The sequence below is a fragment of the Eptatretus burgeri genome, unplaced genomic scaffold (genome assembly GCF_056783735.1).
Source record: "Eptatretus burgeri isolate ZD-2024b unplaced genomic scaffold, Ebu_testis_v1 Ebu_testis_scaffold_84, whole genome shotgun sequence".
NCBI classification, from domain to species: domain Eukaryota; kingdom Metazoa; phylum Chordata; class Myxini; order Myxiniformes; family Myxinidae; genus Eptatretus; species Eptatretus burgeri.
Genome location: NW_028222034.1, coordinates 88145 through 104656, shown reverse-complemented (window position 1 = coordinate 104656; position 16512 = coordinate 88145). Strand labels below are relative to the sequence as shown.

The window sequence follows — 16512 nt, the reverse complement described above, 5'->3', positions numbered from 1 at the left end:
CTCCAGAGGACATCCCGATTCACTGAATCGAACGCTTTACAGAGATCAACATAGGCTGCAAGCAGCCCCTGCCCCTGCCGAAACTCTCGTCTGCGTTCAGTGAGGACACGAAGAGCAAGGATACGGTCAATCGTTGACCTCTTTGGTGTAAAGCCTGACTGCTCTGGACGCTGGTGCTCAAGCAGATGGTGGCGAACCCTATCAAGAATTATCCGAGCAAAGACCTTGCCCGGCACTGAGAGCAGCGTCACCCCTCGGTAGTTGTTGCAGTCTTGGCGATCACCCTTCCCTTTCCAGAGAGGGACAACAAGGCCCCTCTTCCAGTCAGTTGGGATGATGCCTGTGTTCCAGGCAGAGCACAAAACTGCATGCAACGACGCGAGTGCAGCATTTCCACCAGCCTTGAGAAGTTCAGCATGGATGCCACAGATCCCTGGAGCTTTGCCTCGTTTCAACTGGTTCACCGCAGCCCGTGTTTCCACAAGCGATGGTGGACCACAGTTGATTCGAGGGTCAGCAACAGGGATTGTAACACCCTTGACGTCCAACTCGACAGCTGGGGGATCAGCCTGGTACAACCGCTCAAAGTAACCGGCCCAGCGGGCCTTCACTTCAGACTCCTCTGTCAAGAGCCTACCACTCTCTGCTCGAACTGCAGTGCTCCGAGATTAAGCTTAATCTGAAGATTAAGCAGATGAAAATTCATGATTCTGGCTTCAAGGGTTCATGCTGCAGATTGTTTTTTTGTCAAAATACACCCACATTTAGAGGTTTTTCGGCCGTTACTAGGCAACGGAGGGGTCCATATCAACGGTTCTCTCTCACACATAACCAGGACATACCATGAACTTACCATACCAGTTTCATGTATATCTGACTCATCGTCTCTGAGATATAACGAACTTCGTTTTTTATTGTTTTTGACCAGGGTTCGTTCAAAGTCTATCTTCTCCGACAGTTTTCATAGGATCCGGCTGGAAATTTTTGACAATATGGCTGAATGTACTGTCCACAGTCGCTCGTGGAAAGATTTTTGATTTTCGAAAAAATAAATTTTTTATGATTTTTCAAAATTTCAAAGTCCCGTTGCTTGGCAACGGTGGTGTACATAGTAACGGTTCTTATTTGCACACAACTAGGTCATGGTATGAACCTACCAACCAAGTTTCATCTAAATCGCCATTGTATTAACTGAAATCGCCATTTTAAATACTGATAATAAGGGTAAAACAAATCTCAAAAAAAACATTTTTGGAGTTTTTTTTTCGACAAGATCGACCACCCAACAAGCAGGTAGGCGGACATAGGTTGGCGCCTCTCCAATAGAACCTGACGCGATGAGTCCGTTCGATGGTGGAATTACCTGAGGATTAAGCACAAGAAAATTCATGATTCAGGCTTCAAGGGTTTATGCTACAGATTGTTTTTTCGTTAAAATACTCCCACATTTCGAGGTTTTTCGACTGTTGCTAGGCAACGGAGGGGTCCATATCAACGGTTCTCTCGCACACGTAACCAGGACATACCATGAACCTACCATACCAGTTTCATGTATATCTGACTCATCGTCTCTGAGATATAACGAACTTCGTTTTTTATTGTTTTCGACCAGGGTTCATTTATTTGGTTTGAACCTCCGCTTGAAATGAGTGAAATGAAACATTCCCCTTCCCTCGTACTGCCTTCTGCTCCAATCAAGCTGCCTTCCCCCCTCACGATGCCCCTCCCCCTCATGCTGCTTTCATATCCCCTTGTGCCGCCTCCCCCTCCTCAACAGCAATTAATTACCAGATCACGGCAGGATAGCCAAGAGGTACGCATGATCGCTCTCAGCTGTCTCGCCTGGGTTTGAATCTCGACCCAGCTATAAACTGTCATCCCGGTGTTTCACAGGCAGGGTGATTCATAAATGTGTGTGTTGTGTCCCGCATGGGTGTCAAACTCAGCGTCACATCTGCCTGGAGCCCCTCTCCTCTCCCCCTCTCCTTTCTCCCTCTCCAACCCCTATCCCTCTCTGTCCCACCCCTATCCCTCTCTCATCCCGATCCCTCTCCCTCACCCCTTTTGGTCTCTCTCCGATCCCATCCCTCTCTCTCCTCACCCTCTCTCGACTCACCCTATCCGTGTCTCTCCCACCACTCTTCCTCCTCTATCCTTTTATTCCCTCTTTCTCCCTCTTCCCCTCTCACCTCCATCCCCTCTCATCTCCCTCCTCTCCTCTATCCTTCCCATTCCTCCTTTCCCTCGTCAACTCCTTCCTCTCCCGACCTCCTCTCCTTCTTTCCTTGAATATTCCCATCAGCGAAGCGACAGGAAGTATTTGCTGGTAAACAAGTAAAAAAAATACGAATTAAGCTTTATATTTTACATTTCACACTTTCCTCAATTAAAAGAGGTTATGATAGACTATAAATTATTTAATTAGTTAGGTGCTCATGAGAGTTCAAGTCCCTGACCCTCAGTGATGGGTAATGTTGTTAAAAGTGTCCTTTATGATCCATCCATGAAGACCACACTCTGTACAGAGAGAGCATCAGTGCTGCGACAGCAGTCACCTGGGTTATTGGACACAATCCTGGACAGGTGACCACTCTGACACAGGATACTCAAACGGCTCAATCATCCCAGCAAGCTGGTATCACTTTGCCAACCTCAGAAGGATGACAAGCTGAGTCAACCCCACCTGGTATTAATTCAACAGCCAAGTGGGATTTGAACTCAGGACCAAGTCAACCAAGCCCACCACCTTAACCATAAAACCAACACCAGGTATACCTTTATGATATTTTGCCAAAACAGATAAACAGAGTCGCTACAAACACACCTTTCCCGTGACAATGGTTTCATAACAGTTCTTACAGCGGGTCAAAGGTCAACGTCACAGCTTCAGGTCAAAATGATTTTGGGTCAAACTTTGACCTTGAACTTGTGACTTCCATCCATCGTGCAGAATTAATTAGTTTCCTGGTAAACTCTCACCAACTCTACTTTACAAACAGCCTCCTGGTTTAGTGGTAACTAAGTTAACCTTTCACATCTTTAAATATAATATTGAACATAATTTGGCCGAAAATAAGGTTGGTACAGGACGAGCTATAAACTCCCAACCAAGTGATGCACAGGGAAGGTGTTGCATCAGTGAGCATACCTTCCTCTGAAAGCAAAGGTAAGTCTGAAAGCAAAGCTCTGAAAGCAAAGTCTCTTGTCTTCTCATCCCGTGATTCCTCGAGGACGTTTAAGATGCCACTGCAGTCCTCAGGAACAGGCCATTGTGTGCCGGTGCAGAGGCGCATCATCACAAGTAAATCTTCATCTGATTTGTTGTAAACGAGATTAAAGAGGAATCGAATGATAAATGAAGTGATGAGGTATAAAATGATGTCATACTAACATGTACAAGAGGGAGGGTAACATCCCATGGATGGGATTTCCATTCTCAATTCAATTCCGGCTCCGCTCCAGACATCGTGACATTCACTAAATCAATGAGTTCCTGTGTTAGTAAACAGCACGGATCAGCACGGGAAACACAAGTTATCGGTACGAAGTGAACGTCACGTACCGGGTCTGGACTCCTTGTCCTCGGGTGAACCGACCACGGACCGGAGCCGCTCGTGGATCCCGGGGTGTTCTCTGAGATCTCGGGTCATGGTGGACCGCACGTCGTGTCGGGTGAAGGACGGTACGCTGTGGTAACCGAGTGAAGAGCGCGAGCTGTTTGGGGAAAATGCGAACAGGGAGATCGCGGTGTCTGATTGGTTCCCGCCACATCACGTGTCCATGATTTAAAATAAATACAAAGATTGAACGTTTCGTTTTAACGGATTGTTTGTGTTTCAGATTGTGTTGTGAAAGTGAAAAACGAGTCCGAGTTCGTCGATGATTATTCCCTCGATACGAATCAACGTTCTTTATTTTCTGTTTTTGTATTTATCGACAATCTTCCCTCCATAACGGAGTTATTTTTGGGTCATTCTCACATTACTGACAGAATCAGGAGGTGGTAACATTAGAAAATTATTTGAACAAGATTAAAATTTTCAGGTCCGAATGTGGCAATTGGGACCAGGTGTATTTGATGAAAGCAGCGCTGAATTACCTCTCATTTCGCCGGTTTTTCACCGCGATTTCAGTGCTTTATGTCCGTCGAGTCATTCCCGTCACGGAAATGAAAGGGCTTGTGTATCCGACAATGATGTTTTCAAGAGACGTCAAAGATGCCAAGAATATTCTACCTCCATCATGTTTATTGAGAAACAAAAGAAAAAGTTGTCATCAACAAGAAATCGGTGTGCAATTCGTCATTAAACATCGGTGCAATGAACAATTGGTCAGCGCTGGTGCCTGATTGATTGGATTAAAAAAAAATGAGAAACACACATGTTGGACCACTAAGTATGAGTCGATAGTATTAACAATAAAATAATATCTTGAATTCACAGTGACATACAGCAAACCAGAAATGATAGGAACCGAGTGACGGATTTGTTCATGATGTAGGAGCTGGGGTTGGGCCAAGTACGGAGTTCGTCAACCGAAAAAAATATATAATTGGATAGCCGGCAATACAATCTGGAGCCATTTCCGACATTCAAAGCGGATCGATGAAAGAAGACGATTTGTAGAGCACAGAAGCGCACCCCCTTGAACCCGCAACTGAAACGGTGCCCTGGTGCGATTGAGAAGTTTTGGCGAGTGGCGTCAGCTGGGATCCCGCAGCACGAAGGGCAGGTGTGTAACGCACGGTGGTTCACACGGTGGATGGCCCGAAAGCGAGCGTGTAATGCGATTAACGGGGCGACGTTACGCCCTCATGTTCCAGCCAAACGAAAGGGACGAATGGACTGTAAACTGCCGCCCTGGAGACGCAAAACTCGTCGAGCCTTGCCACCACGAGTGCACGATGCCCGGCTTGGAAGTCGCGAACATCCTCGCGCGGGGGCAAAGGAGCATTAGTTATGGGAAGGGTTTAGCGTTAGATAGACCGGCCTCATGGGGGCATGAGCAGTCCTCCATGGGGCCCGGAAACATCAGTTGGGAGAAATTTAGTATAGAATTTAGAATGGATTGGAGACATGGACAACATGGAACGTGTGGTGGGGAAGTCGATTCGCTACGTAGAATTAAATGGAACGTGCATTAGAATAAGGGATGACAGGGAACACGAGCGAGTTGAGGGAATGTAGTTAGTTGAGCGTCAGTGAGGTGTGAAAAAAAAACAAAAAAAAAACAACAAAGAAACATAATGAGTGAACGTGGGTCAGTGGGCCCGAGTGTGAATGGAGTGAATGTGGAATGCATGGTGCGAACGAATGATTGGGGGGAGGATTGAATCCCACCCAAGGGAACCCAGGGTTCGTGTAATAACAGTTAGTAGATGAGTTAAATTAACCAAAAGGATGTCGTTTTGTTGTTGGTGTTGAACGAAGGCACGAAACCTTTTGTAGGGTGCATGAGACCATTGACCAGCTGGGAGTATGGCTGATGAAATATGCACAATGAGTAGAGGGCACCCCGGGCACCGAAGTAGTCGGCCAGAGTTGGCCATGGGTCTAAGCGACCGAGTTGGTGTAATGAGCACGGATACCCACGGGAAAGGGACCCGGAGCACCAAAATGCCACGTGGGCATCGACGGGGAAATGCCAGGAAGGGCATTCCCCACGTTCATAAGGAGTAGCTCGGCTCGGAGACAGCCTCAGCGACCCGGGGGTGCCGAAGATCGAGTTCGGCAAGTGGGTAGACCTGCCAGTGGATCCACGCTGCCCAGCCACGAAATTGTACGAGAGCACGGGAGAAAATTTGCGGGCCAGGCCCAAATGAAAAAAGAACACCAACACAGGCGACGGGAATCGTGGTTGCTGGAACCAATAGTTTAAAGAGACAGGTGTGTTGAAAAGCCCCGGGGATAGATTAACGTTTAATAAATGCTAGGGTAGATAAGAAACGTGTACCGCTTCGCACCATCCATCCCTTCGCTGTTCGTCGGCCGCTGGACTCATCTTGAAAATGTTGAAACCTGTGGGAGCTATTCTGAGGCTGCATTGGGCTCGAGACAGATTCACCTGTCTCTTACTCAATCCTTTCTAAAGGGATCTTGGGGATTGGGAATCGACAATTTGGACAGGTTAGTCGAACAAAAACGATAAGGGGGTTTGGGACACATAATTTTTTTTAAGTCAAAATTTAGTTTTTTTTGTGACAACCGAATGGGGGTGGGTATGGACAAGGACAGGCATAGGCAATAGGTTGGGGGGAGAATGTAGGGAAGGACCGAGACCGTCTTCGGACTGGCCAACGCCACCACACTCCCTCCACAACCTCATGAGCCCACACCGAGGCTCGGCAGCTTCATGTGCCGACCTGTTGTTGTATCGCACCTTACCTGGTCTGCATTTTCCAAGCCTTTATCTGCCTTTGCCTCGACTCCATTTGCCATACCTTTATTTGCCTTGCCATGTCACTCACCTTTACCATGTGCGCCAGGACCATCTTTGTGACAGTATTTGCGAGGACTGCCCTGCAAGCAGCCGCGTTACCGGTGACTGCATTTGCGCAGCCCGGACATCTATCTCCTTGTTGTATAAACGCCAGTTCAAATGGACTGTGAGACGGCGTGTGGCCTGCCGTGAAAGGGTGAGTTGCCTCCAGCAACCAGGAACAGGAAAAATAAATAAAACCAACAAACAAAAGACCATTGAGGGCCTGAAGACGCCTGATCATCGATTCCTGCTGCTGCACTCATCCCCGAATGTTGCCTTTATTGTTCTCTCCTGAAGTCACAGGTCCAGGGCCATGGGTAATGTAAATATGAGAAACGTATATCGTTCTAATCCACCTGTTTGTTTGTTTAGTTCCGGCAATGAAGCAAAGTTGTCCGAATGAGTCTGTTCGTTGAGTTACGCAACGCACTAGGTTATTTATTTTTGGGACATGTATTCAAAATGTCGCACTCGGGGATCCGGAGGTAAAATGTACTGGGGGAACCTACACCTGCATGCCACATGAAGGTTAACGACTCGGGTCAAGTCTGGCAAAATGGAGTGGGGGGCAGTGTTGCGGTTCTCGGAACCGCATGCATACAACAGATAGATGTCCCGAGACAGTTATGCCATTAATATACGTGTCGATAGACCCCTTCCTTTTGTTTAGTGGGAAGACAAGGGAGTGCGTTGCGATGGTCTAATAGTTCGGTTATAAAATCATTTTCCCCTTTTATTTCATCCCCACTCTTTTTCTTCCCTCCATTTCATTTCTGAGGTAAATCTGCCTGCTTGCCCCTCGTCTCGTCTACCACAGCCGTGCATCAACGTCCACCCAAAACCAGACATGTGCGGCGAGTCACGTACGCTTTGGCACCCAGGTGGGCGGGCTGTGCCGGCGTCTGCCCGAAGCCCGGCCCAGGCCCCTCTCCTCTCCCCCTCACCTCCTCCTCTCCCTTCTCCCTCTCCAACCCCTATCCCTCTCTATCCCACCCCTATCCCTCTCTCATCCCTATCCCTCTCCCTCACCCCTTTTGGTAATGTGTGTGTGTACGTGCACGGAACGAGCCGCTTAAGCGGTCCGTGTCCGAAGTCGACCTGCGGCGTGGTACAACTCCTCGGTACGCTACCCGCGCAGGTACTTAGGTATATCGACATTCGGCGATTCACCCTATTTTGAGCGGGTAGAATGCGGACTGGGTTGTGGTGAGGTTAAAGCCCCACCCGTGACTGGCTCCTGGCGGTTGTTCCAGGAGGGTCACGACTGAATTGTCCGTTCCGGTGGGTGACGCGTCGCGATTCGAGTTACGTGGCCGATCACACGCCGGACGGGCCAGAATTCGTAAGAATATTAATTCTACAGGCCATATCTACACTCTACAGACATACGCGGCCAGCTCTGGATTAACACAATTTACAAGTTTAAGTACCCGTGATTTAAACAAGTTGTCACATTCAAGCATGATGAGGTCATCGGTCAAAATTACATCTTTTCCATTATAAATGAAAAAAGATTAAGAATATACGTGTTTACTATGGAAGACATATATCAAGTCCTTTATTGGCTTTCATTTGACACGATGACCTTTGACCTTACGTGGCCTTGAAAGGTCAAAATCATTTTGCGGTCATTACTTCGTCAAAAATGGTTTAATTGACTTCAAACTTAGACTAAAATATTCCTTATTCTATTCCTTATAATCAACATTCAGGTTAAGGATGTTATCAAATTTAAATTTGATCCCCAAAATAACTTTATGCCTTAAATGGGCGAGATTTGTTGTGCCTGGCACCACTTGTTTTGTTGTTTTTTCGGCGAATAAACCCGTTCGTTTTAAAAGAATGAAGAGCCTTGTGTTCTTCTTGTGATTCCCGCACGCACAAAGCCACCATTGTTTGAGCGCAATCCAGGGGAGTAAAAGACAGTTTTGGTCCATCCGTCCAGCATCGGTCTCAATCAGCATGGATACGACAATAACAACAATAATGGTGATGTTGATGATGTTGATGATGATCATGATGATGATCTTGATGATGATGATGGTGATGTTGATGATAATGTTTATTATTATGATGATGGTGATGTTGATGATAATGTTGATTATGATGATGATGATGATGATGATGATGATGATGATGATGATGATGATGATGGTGATGTTGATGATAATGCTGATTATTATGATGATGATGGCTTTAATAGTGAAGTGAAGAACTCACCAAGAGTGTTGGTCCTCTTCGGCTCTTGTCCCACAGAATCAGCAAGCACACCTGAGGGGGAGTCATTGAGTCAGGAATAACAATGACAATGTTTTTGTTTGTTTTGTTCAGAAGCAATAAAGGAATCAGAACAGCACTCGGTCGAGTGTATACCTCCTCCAGGCTGTACAGTTTATGTTTTCTATCCCGCTGTGGGCCGGATCTGGATCTGGACGTGAACCAAAATCGAATCACCTTGTTGTTGTCACACACCCAACCTGTCCACCAAGTTTTGCCCGAATCCATCCGATATCGTGCAAAATATCGTTTTGGGCCTGATCTCTCAATGATGAAGAATCATTTCAAAAAATTCAAATATCCAGATCCGGATCGGGATCTTCAACTAAAATCTAATTATTTCTTCCTTGTCACACACCCAATGTGTCCACCAACCTTCGTCCGAATCCATCTCTAACTTTTTGATAGATCGTGCTCAAATACAAACAGACGGACGGACGAGGGTGAAAACATAATCTCAATCCACCTTCGTTGGTGGAGGTAAAAATAATCGTGATGGTAATGATGAGGCGATGATGATGATAATTATGACAATGATGATAATTATGAGGGCGATGATGATTATAATTATGATAATTATGATGGTGATGATGATGATAATTATGGTGATGATGATGATAATTATGACAATGATGATAATTATGAGGGCGATGATGATTATAATTATGATAATTATGATGGTGATGATGATGATAATTATGGTGATGATGATGATAATTATGACAATGATGATAATTATGAGGGCGATGATGATTATAATTATGATGATGATAATTATGGTGATGATGATAATTATGATAATGATGATAATTATGAGGGCGATGATGATGATAATTATGATAATCATGATGCTGATGATGATAATTATAATGATGATGGGGCGATGATGGTGATGATAATTATACTAATGATGATAATTATGATGGGGATGATGTTGATAATTATGGTGATGATGGGGCGATGATGATGATGATGATGCTGATGATGATGATAATTATGGTGATGATGGGGCGATGATGATGATAATGATAATTATGATGGTGATGATAATTATGGTGATAATGATGATGGTGATGATAATTATGATGGTGATGATGATGATAATTATAGTGATGACGGGGCGATGATGATGATGATAATGATGATAATTATGATGGTGATGATGATGATAATTATGGTGATGATGATAATTATGATGATGACAATTATGGTGATGATGATAATTATGATGGTGATGACTTTAATAGTGAAGTGAAGAACCCACCAAGAGTGCTGTTCCTCTTCGACTCTTGTCCCACAGAATCAGCAGGCATACCTGAGAGGTAGAGTCAGGAAGAACAATTCGATTAAGGATACATATTGTAAGAGCAGAATGATGAAAATGTTATTGTTTGTTGAATATATCAGATTGAGAAGCATGAAATAAGTTTAAGGTTTTAGTGCAAAGGTGTTAGCGAATACCATTGGTGGACCCGTAACGCAGAGTAAAATGGAGGAGTACGTACGGGTGCATGGAATGGTCCTTGAACCGGGTCCTTGATAACCCTCCGCACATCGGTTGCACTTGAGACCCTCGACTCCATGTTTACAGTCGGATCGCCCGGTCCGTAGGCTGCACATATCGGATATCGATCCGAGAAGGTTGCAGTCACAAGCTACCGAGGCACACGGAGGCAACACCCCATAGGGTATTCAAACAAATGCACAATCGACCGGTTCACCCTGTTGCTTGTATCATTCCTGGGAGGTGTGGCTCTGTCGGTGAGGCAGTGATTCGCAATTTGGCAAGGATGCCTGAACACAATGGCCTACTCTTTTCAAAAAGGGCACAGTGGGATATTTAACACCCACCAGTGTATGCTGGCTGAAAGGACACCCGGCTTAACGTCCCGTACGGACTGAAGACCTCCCTCCTCCACGCCCTCCCTCCCCCCCACACAGTCTATAAAACATCAACCTATAATTCCAGCAATCTCTGTGTGTCCGTATGTGTGTCTGTGTGTGTGTGTGTGTGTGTGTGTGTGTGTGTGTGTGTGTGTGTGTGTGTGTGTGTGTGTGTGTGTGTGTGTGTGTGTGTGTGTGTGTGTGTGTGTGTGTGTGTGCGTATGTGTGTCTGCGACCGCCGTTTCTCGACAACCACTGGTCCGACCGAATTGAAACTTGCAAGGTATATTGATGGGGAACTGAGGATGTGCCTTTTCAAGGTTTGATTTTAATCGGACAAGCGGTTCCCAAGTTACGGCCATTTATTTGCCAACCAATGACAGGACACGGTACTATGACATCACTATTGACGTCACAATTAAAAAAAAAATTTTTTGATGTGATGTCACAATTGACGCTGGGGACCTGAGGATGTGCCATTTCAAGGTTTGATATCGTTCTTCTTCATCCGTTTCAGCTGTTTCCCAAGTGTTTCCCAAGTTATGGCCATTTATGATACGATTGGTCCGATATAATTGAAACAATGCCCCAATCCAGTTTTTTTTTCGCACGTACGGCCACGCACATACGGGCCCGCACGTATGGGCCCGCACAAGTATTTAATAAAGGCAACAACATGTCCAAACTCAGACCTAATATCGATCCCGAATTTCTACCCAATCCCACACCCCCCCAGCTACCATACGCATCTCCCACCTACTCAAGTACTCACGTTTGCAGGCGTTGTGATGACTTATCTCGAAATCGAAATCTCGGTGGAATCCCAGGAAACAGGTCTGACAGTGTCGTCCGATCGTATTGTGTCCGCAACCGATGCACTGACTACCAGCGCCGGTGAATCCGTGCCAATCTCGGTCGAACTTGCACCTGCGTGAGTGCCCGTTGCATTTGCATGCTGCAGGTGTGCGAGTAGGAACACAAAGGGAAATACAATGAGAATCACGGACACTTCCCCACCCCTAACCGCTCAACCCCCCCGCCCTCCCCAGAATGCAAATGTCTCTCCTTATGTGCACTCATCGTCATGGAAAATAACGAACGATTAACAGGGAACTAAATGAGTGTTCGAGCACACCAACATTCTCATTCCTATGTCGACACCGATTTGACCTGTGAACTGTGAAAAATCGAACCTGCTGTCTGGAAAACCTCATAAATCAGATCTGTTCAATGCATCGAAACAAATACAACAAGTTGAATCCTTCATCCCTCACAGACCCCCTTCTACATTCAGTACAAGTGAAGTTGAATCCTTCATCCCTCACAGACCCCCTTCTACATTCAGTACAAGTGAAGTTGAATCCTTCATCCCTCACAGACCCCCTTCTACATACAGTACAAGTGAAGTTGAATCCTTCATCCCTCACAGACCCCCTTCTACATACAGTACAAGTGAAGTTGAATCCTTCATCCCTCACAGACCCCCTTCTACATACAATACAAGTGAAGTTGAATCCTTCATCCCTCACAGACCCCCTTTTACATTCAGTACAAGTGAAGTTGAATCCTTCATCCCTCACAGACCCCCTTCTACATACAATACAAGTGAAGTTGAATCCTTCATCCCTCACAGACCCCCTTCTACATTCAGTACAAGTGAAGTTGAATCCTTCATCCCTCACAGACCCCCTTCTACATACAATACAAGTGAAGTTGAATCCTTCATCCCTCACAGACCCCCTTCTACATTCAGAACAAGTGAAGTTGAATCCTTCATCCCTCACAGACCCCCTTCTACATACAATACAAGTGAAGTTGAATCCTTCATCCCTCACAGACCCCCTTCTACATACAGTACAAGTGAAGTTGAATCCTTCATCCCTCACAGACCCCCTTCTACATTCAGTACAAGTGAAGTTGAATCCTTCATCCCTCACAGACCCCCTTCTACATTCAGTACAAGTGAAGTTGAATCCTTCATCCCTCACAGACCCCCTTCTACATACAGTACAAGTGAAGTTGAATCCTTCATCCCTCACAGACCCCCTTCTACATACAGTACAAGTGAAGTTGAATCCTTCATCCCTCACAGACCCCCTTCTACATTCAGTACAAGTGAAGTTGAATCCTTCATCCCTCACAGACCCCCTTCTACATACAATACAAGTGAAGTTGAATCCTTCATCCCTCACAGACCCCCTTCTACATTCAGTACAAGTGAAGTTGAATCCTTCATCCCTCACAGACCCCCTTCTACATTCAGTACAAGTGAAGTTGAATCCTTCATCCCTCACAGACCCCCTTCTACATACAGTACAAGTGAAGTTGAATCCTTCATCCCTCACAGACCCCCTTCTACATTCAGTACAAGTGAAGTTGAATCCTTCATCCCTCACAGACCCCCTTCTACATACAGTACAAGTGAAGTTGAATCCTTCATCCCTCACAGACCCCCTTCTACATACAGTACAAGTGAAGTTGAATCCTTCATCCCTCACAGACCCCCTTCTACATACAATACAAGTGAAGTTGAATCCTTCATCCCTCACAGACCCCCTTCTACATTCAGAACAAGTGAAGTTGAATCCTTCATCCCTCACAGACCCCCTTCTACATACAATACAAGTGAAGTTGAATCCGTCATCCCTCACAGACCCCCTTCTACATTCAGTACAAGTGAAGTTGAATCCTTCATCCCTCACAGACCCCCTTCTACATACAGTACAAGTGAAGTTGAATCCTTCATCCCTCACAGACCCCCTTTTACATTCAGAACAAGTGAAGTTGAATCCTTCATCCCTCACAGACCCCCTTCTACATACAGTACAAGTGAAGTTGAATCCTTCATCCCTCACAGACCCCCTTCTACATACAGTACAAGTGAAGTTGAATCCTTCATCCCTCACAGACCCCCTTCTACATTCAGTACAAGTGAAGTTGAATCCTTCATCCCTCACAGACCCCCTTCTACATTCAGTACAAGTGAAGTTGAATCCTTCATCCCTCACAGACCCCCTTCTACATACAGTACAAGTGAAGTTGAATCCTTCATCCCTCACAGACCCCCTTCTACATACAGTACAAGTGAAGTTGAATCCTTCATCCCTCACAGACCCCCTTCTACATACAGTACAAGTGAAGTTGAATCCTTCATCCCTCACAGACCCCCTTCTACATTCAGAACAAGTGAAGTTGAATCCTTCATCCCTCACAGACCCCCTTCTACATACAATACAAGTGAAGTTGAATCCTTCATCCCTCACAGACCCCCTTCTACATATAGTACAAGTGAAGTTGAATCCTTCATCCCTCACAGACCCCCTTCTACATTCAGAACAAGTGAAGTTGAATCCTTCATCCCTCACAGACCCCCTTCTACATACAGTACAAGTGAAGTTGAATCCTTCATCCCTCACAGACCCCCTTCTACATACAATACAAGTGAAGTTGAATCCTTCATCCCTCACAGACCCCCTTCTACATACAGTACAAGTGAAGTTGAATCCTTCATCCCTCACAGACCCCCTTCTACATACAATACAAGTGAAGTTGAATCCTTCATCCCTCACAGACCCCTTCTACATTCAGAACAAGTGAAGTTGAATCCTTCATCCCTCACAGACCCCCTTCTACATACAATACAAGTGAAGTTGAATCCTTCATCCCTCACAGACCCCCTTCTACATACAGTACAAGTGAAGTTGAATCCTTCATCCCTCACAGACCCCCTTCTACATACAGTACAAGTGAAGTTGAATCCTTCATCCCTCACAGACCCCCTTCTACATACAGTACAAGTGAAGTTGAATCCTTCATCCCTCACAGACCCCCTTCTACATTCAGAACAAGTGAAGTTGAATCCTTCATCCCTCACAGACCCCCTTCTACATACAGTACAAGTGAAGTTGAATCCTTCATCCCTCACAGACCCCCTTCTACATACAGTACAAGTGAAGTTGAATCCTTCATCCCTCACAGACCCCCTTCTACATACAATACAAGTGAAGTTGAATCCTTCATCCCTCACAGACCCCCTTCTACATTCAGAACAAGTGAAGTTGAATCCTTCATCCCTCACAGACCCCCTTCTACATACAGTACAAGTGAAGTTGAATCCTTCATCCCTCACAGACCCCCTTCTACATACAGTACAAGTGAAGTTGAATCCTTCATCCCTCACAGACCCCCTTCTACATTCAGAACAAGTGAAGTTGAATCCTTCATCCCTCACAGACCCCCTTCTACATACAGTACAAGTGAAGTTGAATCCTTCATCCCTCACAGACCCCTTCTACATTCAGTACAAGTGAAGTTGAATCCTTCATCCCTCACAGACCCCCTTCTACATACAGTACAAGTGAAGTTGAATCCTTCATCCCTCACAGACCCCCTTCTACATACAATACAAGTGAAGTTGAATCCTTCATCCCTCACAGACCCCCTTCTACATTCAGAACAAGTGAAGTTGAATCCTTCATCCCTCACAGACCCCCTTCTACATACAGTACAAGTGAAGTTGAATCCTTCATCCCTCACAGACCCCCTTCTACATACAGTACAAGTGAAGTTGAATCCTTCATCCCTCACAGACCCCCTTCTACATACAGTACAAGTGAAGTTGAATCCTTCATCCCTCACAGACCCCCTTCTACATACAATACAAGTGAAGTTGAATCCTTCATCCCTCACAGACCCCCTTCTACATTCAGAACAAGTGAAGTTGAATCCTTCATCCCTCACAGACCCCCTTCTACATACAATACAAGTGAAGTTGAATCCTTCATCCCTCACAGACCCCCTTCTACATACAGTACAAGTGAAGTTGAATCCTTCATCCCTCACAGACCCCCTTCTACATTCAGTACAAGTGAAGTTGAATCCTTCATCCCTCACAGACCCCCTTCTACATACAGTACAAGTGAAGTTGAATCCTTCATCCCTCACAGACCCCCTTCTACATTCAGTACAAGTGAAGTTGAATCCTTCATCCCTCACAGACCCCCTTCTACATACAGTACAAGTGAAGTTGAATCCTTCATCCCTCACAGACCCCCTTCTACATACAGTACAAGTGAAGTTGAATCCTTCATCCCTCACAGACCCCCTTCTACATTCAGTACAAGTGAAGTTGAATCCTTCATCCCTCACAGACCCCCTTCTACATTCAGTACAAGTGAAGTTGAATCCTTCATCCCTCACAGACCCCCTTCTACATACAGTACAAGTGAAGTTGAATCCTTCATCCCTCACAGACCCCCTTCTACATACAATACAAGTGAAGTTGAATCCTTCATCCCTCACAGACCCCCTTCTACATACAGTACAAGTGAAGTTGAATCCTTCATCCCTCACAGACCCCCTTCTACATACAGTACAAGTGAAGTTGAATCCTTCATCCCTCACAGACCCCCTTCTACATACAATACAAGTGAAGTTGAATCCTTCATCCCTCACAGACCCCCTTCTACATTCAGAACAAGTGAAGTTGAATCCTTCATCCCTCACAGACCCCCTTCTACATACAGTACAAGTGAAGTTGAATCCTTCATCCCTCACAGACCCCCTTCTACATTCAGTACAAGTGAAGTTGAATCCTTCATCCCTCACAGACCCCCTTCTACATACAGTACAAGTGAAGTTGAATCCTTCATCCCTCACAGACTCCCTTCTACATACAATACAAGTGAAGTTGAATCCTTCATCCCTCACAGACCCCCTTCTACATGCAGTACAAGTGAAGTTGAATCCTTCATCCCTCACAGACCCCTTCAACATTCAGTACAAGTGAAGTTGAATCCTTCATCCTTCACAGACCCCCTTCTACATACAGTACAAGTGAAGTTGAATCCTTCATCCTTCACAGACCCCCTT

General features: G+C 45.5%; 1 protein-coding gene across 1 annotated transcript; it reads right to left on the bottom strand.

Annotated features, from left to right (window-relative positions):
* Nucleotides 1-2359: 2359 nt before the first annotated feature.
* LOC147007595 (uncharacterized) lies at nt 2360-11649 on the bottom strand. Its single transcript, XM_085866812.1, has 6 exons — nt 11414-11649; nt 10263-10369; nt 10022-10072; nt 8701-8751; nt 3563-3714; nt 2360-3313 (listed from the first exon to the last, which is right to left on the bottom strand). Exons 2-6 carry the CDS (start codon nt 10338-10340, stop codon nt 3310-3312), a joined length of 336 nt encoding a protein of 111 aa, XP_085722938.1. The 5' UTR covers nt 10341-10369; nt 11414-11649; the 3' UTR covers nt 2360-3309.
* Between the last annotated feature and the right edge of the window lie 4863 nt (nt 11650-16512).